At 46.2% G+C, this 7,910-nt stretch overlaps 1 protein-coding gene across 1 annotated transcript in view; it reads left to right on the top strand.

The window, feature by feature from the left end:
- Positions 1–7,910, top strand: part of PLEKHA2 (pleckstrin homology domain containing A2) — a 65,132-nt gene that overhangs the window by 3,424 nt on the left and 53,798 nt on the right. The window contains exon 3 of the mRNA XM_018566655.1: positions 3,567–3,615. Within this exon, the coding sequence (XP_018422157.1) occupies positions 3,567–3,615 (49 nt within the window). The remainder of the gene's footprint in view (positions 1–3,566; positions 3,616–7,910) is intronic.

The following is a 7,910-nucleotide window of genomic DNA, read 5'->3' on the forward strand; positions in this document are numbered from 1 at the left end:
GTATAGAGTGGAGAAGTTACCCCTGTGGGTATAAATGCCTAGAGTCTAACTGTCCAGGATTTGCTCAGATCCGCCATCCCACATCGAGGTGCTCTGTCTGGATGATGCTGTGTCCAGAGTTATGTCCTGGAATCACAGCATCACCCTTATTTGAGTTATTGAGTATGCTCAGGGTATCAACTGAGGTGATCATGGCTGCAACTGGATGGTTCCTGCATAACTAGGGACAGGACTGCTAGGAAAGTAGTCATGGCCTGGACAAGACCGCCCCTGGGAAGTGTTTGGATGATGCTGTGTCCTGAGCTTTGTCCTGGAATCACAGCATCCACCTTATTTGAGTTATGGAGTATGCTCAGGTTATCAACTGAGGTTATCATGGCTTTGATTGGGAAGTTCCGGCACAATTACGGCTGGGCCGCCAGAAAGTGGATGTAATCAGGGTGCAATTGGACGTGATCTGTGCGGGACCACCCGGAAGGTGGACATGCTAAGTGTGGGGTATGGACAAGGGTGACAGTCTCCTGGGGACAAATATGTTGGCAAGTATGGAAACATTGAGGTATGTTCTTGACAAAAATTGAAGAAGCTGCAAAATGTATTCAACGTTACAGAACATTGAAGGTGTGGAGCTTCCTGGTTTCAATTGCGTATTGGGGAGATCCTCCATAACTTCCTGGCTGGATAGGAAGTGATGGGAAATTTCTCCAATGAGAACACAAAGACATTTTCAGTAGAGTGAGGAAGGGTTAGGTCCTCGGACTGATTTTGTATTGCTCTCCGTGCCTACAGTGACAAGGGCACCTCCTAAGGAAGCGTCACCAGAACAGGTCCTGAGGGAACATCTCCCCAATGGGGTCAACCGGCAGAAACTGACCCTGAAATAGGTTTTATCTCTAGAGTTGGACTTTTTGAGGGACTTTTTCATATCACAATCCTACCCCTTCAGAAGATGTTCATTGAAGGGATTCCTGTGTTTGTATCTTCCAAGTGTTTAGAAATTAGGGGCCAAGATCTCATAATTCATTTTTTTATGACCTTTATAGCCCATCAAAACGATCATAACACTATAAGTAGCACCAGGAGCAAGCCCCTAAAAGAAGAGCAACTAACCCAAACTGGCTTTACTGGAGCCAGACCAGGAAACATTGATTCTGGTTGCTTGCTATGGTTTGCTGCACTTAGCTCTTCACTCCTCGAGCTGTTTTACTGGTTAAATGTCATTATTGCTGTTCAGAAGATGTGATATGGACACGTCTGTGTCATTACATGGAAGTATCTAAGCCATTTAGCAATGTTTTGTAAGACTGCAGAATTTCCCTTTAACAGTGAAGGCCCCATGACATTCTGTAGATGTCTGAGGGCTTATGTTAGAAGCTCTTCACTAACCGAATTGACCACAGCTGGTTACTGACACAGATCGGGACCTTGTACAGCCCTTGGTTATTCCTTCATATTAAAGACCAAGCAAACTAAAAGCGGGACTTGCATTCAAATGCAAGAACCTGCTTATGTGTCTGCCCCTTCCCCCCTGGAACTGAGAAAAAAACACTTTGGGGGGAAATCCTACAAAAAAACCCTTAGTCCCAGACTTTGGATGGACTCAGCTAGGCGAGGTGATGCCACTGGGTCTTCTTGTGGGATCCACAGAGAGCTGGGAATCCTAAATCCTTGGAGAACATGCTCCTGTACGGCGCAGTGGCGTCCTTTGGCAACTATTGAGATCCAGAACTTTCCTAAGATCCCTCTGGACGGCCCAGTGACATCAGCGACAGGAACAGATAGATCTGTGGTAGCAGTGGACTTATAGCAATAAGAATCAGTTTGGATGTAAAGCCAAAAAAAAATGGTGGGTGTAGTCCTTGAAGGAGGCAACCCCATGATAACTGTGTGTGTTTGTGGACCTGGTTAAGGTCCTAGACTGGTGGGATTGCTTATCAAAAGATCAAATCCTGGATGTGTGGTTAGGAGCACCTCTTAAAAACCGGTCAGGAAGGTTTGTTTGAATTGTTTATTGGAATAGAAATGTCAAAAACAGCCAATGCGTTTTGGGAAGAATTGGACTCCCCCTTCTTCATGGGTTGAGCAACATTATGTACTGGAAGAGATGCACTTTGTATCCTGAATTAGGGTTTTATTGTGACCAGTTTTCAGTGAGGGAAGCCACCTGGATCGCTTTCTCAGTGTCAGGAAGTGGCTGAAACCCGGGAGTAAGGGGGGTATTTTTAATGCCTTGCCTTTCAATGTGTTTTTGGAGTGTCTTGCGAATAGGGTGTGAGGAGAGGGGCCACCAGCCACATATGTGGCAACATCCACTTTAAACAAGTTACTAATACATCTGATTGAACTATTATTATTATTTACTGCAGCATTTAGCATGTCTGGGGGAGGCTTGAAAAAAAAAAAGTATTTTTAGTGCACGGTCCACTTTAACTGTCCCCCAGGCAATCCAAAACTGGGGGAAAAGTTTTGGCCGGAATTCTGACTTCAGATGAAGGTGGGGCGGCGGGCAGCGAACGTTTACATCACAAGACTAACTTCCTGTTTAATAATTCCGCCTTCTATCTTTAGCCTCCGTTATCCAAAAATGGCGGCTGCAGTGGAACAGTGGACTGCATGGCAAAAGTTCTAGAAATGTCGGATACGCAGGGCCGATTCCGGACGCAAGAATCCGCGGCAGAAAACTCGTGCCGGAGTAAAGCCGTATGCCCCTGGACGCAGGGTTTTACACCTGTGTGCGGGTTCACATTAGTAGCCGCCTATAATTATTCGTTACTATGGGCGGCTAGCTGGTGACGCATTTGCTGTGATCTGATTGGTCGCAATGGGCATCACTGACCGCATGCCATCTTTCAGGCACAAAAAATGTGACTTGCATATGTTGATTTAAAGGAGTTGTAAAGTCCCGGCATATCCTCTCCTGTTATGACATCAGCATTGTAATAGGAATACATAGTAGAGTGCTGCCTTCCGTCTCCCCGTCACTTCCAACAACTTCCTGGATTCCCGGTGTGCTTTGCGTCTCTTTCCCTGCTGCTTGAGGTGATGCAATCTCCATTTGTCAAGACTGCATATCCCATCATGCATTGCTTCCAACAAGCAGCGATGATGTTACATTGTTCAGACATTGAGTTGTAGTTCAGAAGGCAGGCTCCTTGAAAGTGGTGACACCAGGAAGTGCATATTCACAGGGCCGCGTGAAATGTTGTCAGTGCATTTAGGAAGTCCATCCTATGGGCATCATTAATAAGTTTACAATCTTCTAGATGGATCTGGTTATTAGGAGCGGGATAAAACATATGGAAATTCAATATAGAAATACATAGACCGTAGAGACCCTTTTAACACTGCGCATATTCGGCTGTAGATAAAGTTATCACACAGACGCTGCCTCAATTAAAGCGGTATGCTGAGTCATAGTCTGTGGGTGTGTAGGGAACAAATACAGATTACATTGTCTCTTTAAATGGTTGTCTAACATATATATAAATGAACGTTTTTTTAATTGCACGGATGAACGGCGCCATCTCTGATTTGGTGAGTTATTAACCCGTCTTGTTTTCCGGCAGGTCGGCACTGCTGCTGTGAAACAAAAAGCAAAGATGACATTTTGTTTCGGTGAGGAAATGTTCTTATTTTCACTCTGCGGCACCCTTCCACCTCGGCTTTATCTCTGCTTGCTTCATCTTCTAGACTTCTTCTCCGCGCTGTAGAATATGACCGCCAGATAAGACTGAGGAGTGTGTAGGCGTTGATTAGGTTTTTCCACTGTCAGGCAGAAAGAGGAAACCCTCTTCACATCGAGCCTCTCCCCCCACCCAACCACCACTGCTGTCCGTCAGCTCACTCAAATCTCCACTCCCCAGTACTATGCAGACACAGCTCAGTTACTGGGACCCATGGGGACCCAACAGGACCCTAAGGCTAGGTTACATATTTGAGCTCAGCTAATGAGACCCATGGGGGCCCAACAGGACCCCGACACCAGGCTTCATCCTTGACCTAAGTTAATGAGACTAATGGGGACCCAACAGGACCCTAAGGCTGGGCTGCATCCTTTAGCTCAGCTACTGAGACCCATGGGGACCCAACGGGACCCTGAGACTAGGCTACATACATAACCTAAGCTACTGAGACCCATAAGAACCCACCGGGACCCTGAGGCTAGGCTACATCCTTGACCTCAGCTACTGAGACCCATAAGAACCCAACAGGACCCTGAGGCTAGGCTACATCCTTGACTTCAGCTACTGAGATCCATGGAGACCCAACGGGACCCTGAGGCTGGGCTGCATTCCTGAGCTCAGCTATTGAGATCCATAGACACCCAAGGGGATCCTGAGGCTGAGCTGCATTCTTCAGGAATGGTGGTACCGCTACAACTGTCCAGCAGCACTGGTGAGGTTTTGAGTGAAGAGCTGGTAAGCTTCGGAGAAAATGGGAAACGGGCACATAGATTGTGGTCGACTACCAGCCTTGCAGTTGTACCGGCTCCTCTCCTGGACTAAATTGGCTTACTCTGATTTCACTGCACAATGGGAGCGCCTCACAATGTACATTAGAAGCTGCAGCAAGCCACATAGAGCCCACCTAATTTCCGGGCTGGAGGATGTTCACATCAGCTAGCCCTTTCCTCTCCAGCCTCACTGTCCCTGGTCCAACTTAAATAAATGCATTAAAAAAATCACAGACATATAAAGTATTTTAAATACTTAATTGCTTTGATTTTCCATTGCATTAAATATTTTAGTGACTTTTAATGAGCCTCTGAACTTGCTATAAAATGTGACACCTTCAGGAAGGGTCAGTTCCCTAGAACACCCCCCTGCCCTCCTTGCACATCATTGCCCTCTCCTCTTTTGGGAGTGTCTAAGTATTGTCTGTCCTGCCCAAGCTCTTCTACTTGTATCTCCCTGCATAGCCTTTTATGTAGCAGCCAGGAGAGGAGGGAAGGGGAATACTATAGACTCAAACTGTGCTGAAACTACAAATCCAACCATGCATCTGCCTCTGGGAGTCATGTCTGTGGCTGTCAGTCTTGCAATTCATTGTAGTTCCCCAACAGATGGGGGTGGCCGAAGTTTGGCTATGCCTTGCGTGACAGCTCTGAGTCTACTGAGGATCCCAACATCATATCCAAGATGGCGGGACCCAGCAGCAGTCACGGGGCTTTTAGTTGTCTACACAAGGGAGGCTTATACGAGTACACAACATGCATAAATAATGTTAAATGCTCATATAATCTTAGAGGATGGTTGATGTGGAAAATGAGTGATCTGGCAACTGGGTCTTCTTAGGACACATGAGGTCTTCTCTTTTTTTCTTTGATGTTCATGGATGGTCTGCAGACTTGCTCTGGTCATTGGTTTAAGCTAGTAAAGCAAGAGGGTCACCATGACAGCCGGGCAGCTAGCATTTCAGATGGAGGTCATCAATGGCAGCTTATTTATTTCCCCCTTTAACAGGCTTACTTTAAAAAGTGATCCTGTAGTTATGGAGAAGGTTATATGGTACAGAAGGGGGACAGGCAGTAGGATTTACCTTTTTTGTGTATTCTCTTTTTAGGTTATGGAGGGTTTAATGTATTCTGGCAGGATACCATTGAGTTCAGACTCCAGTATTAGTAAAGCTTTCAACTCCTATGCCATTCATTCAACCCTTTTGTGTAGATGTGACCATGATAGCTCTAGGAAAGTTGAGTTTGGTGGAAGTCACAATGTACTTCTGAGATGGTGAAGGCATTAGAGTCAGTCATACCAAATGTTCACTCAACTCAAAGTAAAGCTCCCATGTCTAAGAGCTGATGCCATAGGATGCCTCTTATTACTTTCATTAGCCGGAAAAGCCCCTTTATTTTTTCTCTCTTTATTAAGGGGTCCGGCTTTCTCTGATATCATGCCTAGGACTCACCAACTGCCCTTCCGTTCTTCAATGACACTGTCTTGGTGGACCATGGGCACTCTCATTGGACTGGGTTGGCAGTTGTTGGAGCTTAACCATGAAGCCCCCAGTAACAAAATGAAAATAAATGAGAGAGCGGCACTTAGTAGATTTGTTTGGTTTATCAGGGCCCGTGCACACAGCAGTAAATGTCCGTATTGCCTAAAATACAGTTTCCAACTGCTGTCAATGGCAGATGGTGGCTGCACGCAAATGCTGTATATTCAATTAATGAACAGCCTTATGCACACAGGACTGTATGTGCCTTCCTGAACGCAGGCAGTCTTCACTTGGGGAGGAGCATAGAGCCCTGTATGGATGTAGCTACTTGGATTCACATATATTTGCATATATGTATTTGCAGCTATGGTCTGCCATTGACTTCTACTGGCTGATTGGTGGTGGCTGTTTGCTGCTCAGATATATGCGTGTTCCCACCTCTTCCCTGCCATTGATTTCTACAGGCTGGGTGGATGGCTTGTAGAATGTCAATCCTACTGGAGTAGGTTGGCAGTTATTGGACTGTACTCTGCACTTGTCATCCCTGACATATTGCATGCTATACGGCCATTTACTGCCATGTGCATGAGCCCTTTTAAGTAATAGTAAGCATCTAGTAGTGACTGCTCTTAGGTAGAACATTAAAAATGGAGTACAGCTTTGGTAAAGCTGCCATGACAGCGGGCAAATAACATGGAGGCACACAGCCCTAGGTTGACCTTCAAGACCCTCACATGTATTGTTAATCAGTCCAACCAGCTTTAGGCCATGGATGCCATCAAGCTGCTCCATACTCAACCAGCTTAAAAATAGTGATGGGGTGTGTAGAATATTTTCTACAAGGGCTATCCCTTTAATGAGGAAGCCTGAGGCTGTTGCATCTCTTAGGGTCACATGGGATGGGGGCAGGTAGAGCGGCATGGCTGCTCTGCTGCACAATGTCTGTAGTGTGCCTGGTGCCCCCTTTCCGGCCAGAGCGTCCCAGGTTGCTAAGAGCCGGACAACCTGGGATGCTCTGACCAGAGTCTTGCCCAGCTCCTGGCAACCAGTGAAGTCACTGGTTGCCAGGAGCTGGGCGGGACGCCAGCCAGAGTGTCCCAGTTTCTAAGAGCCGAGCCAGGAGATGTAGAGCCTGCCGAGGGCAGTGCACTCTCCTGTCTGGTGGCTCTGTCTCCTCTACCCCTCTCTCGTGTGCTCCACCACTGCCCACCACTGTTTTCCACCAGTTGACATAGACATGCTGATCTGAGCATGCACATTTTATATTTAAAAAAAAAAAAGTATTTCTAGAAAAACATAATTGGCAGTTGGATCAAGCCCACATATCTGACCAACCCCCCGAAGTCAATGGCCAGCTTTAATGAAAATGCAAAGTACACTAAACCTTTATTAGTAAAACAACCAAGTTCCAAATCTACTTCCCCTAGCCCTCCTCAAAGTATAAAGGGGGAAGATCTCCTCCGGTTACTCTTAGCAATCATTCATGCTCTCCATCCGTTCTCTCACGCTGCACTGGGGCCACTCCTATACTAAAAGGGAAGATCTGAATATTTTTGATCACGGTCAGCAGAAGCAGCTTTGGCTTTTGGCAGCGGTAAACAACGCTCGGTTTCTGCTTGGCTTTTCTTCATGCTTTTCCTGCTGCGTTTCCTTTTTATGTAAATGTGATCTCGAGGGGTTCCAGTAACATTCATTTCTAGAGCAAGCCTCTCTTCTGGTGTTCTGATATTCTTAACCCTTCCCGCTGTGGTTACCATATGTCCCCTTATCCTGCCAATGTATATTCTCTAAACTCATGTATAACATAAATGCACAAGAGTTCGGAAATGTTAGCGTTGTCCCGATTAGCAGTTAACTGATGGCAACAGACAACAAGGCCTCTTCAGGTTTTGCTTTTGGGGCCACAGCTTGCCAAAGTGTCTCCAGATTCATATGGAATTGCTGAAGCAGAAACAAGTCCGATATTGACACCC

Source organism: Nanorana parkeri, unplaced genomic scaffold, assembly GCF_000935625.1.
Source record: "Nanorana parkeri isolate BGI_ZX_2015 unplaced genomic scaffold, ASM93562v1 scaffold967, whole genome shotgun sequence".
NCBI classification, from domain to species: Eukaryota; Metazoa; Chordata; class Amphibia; order Anura; family Dicroglossidae; genus Nanorana; species Nanorana parkeri.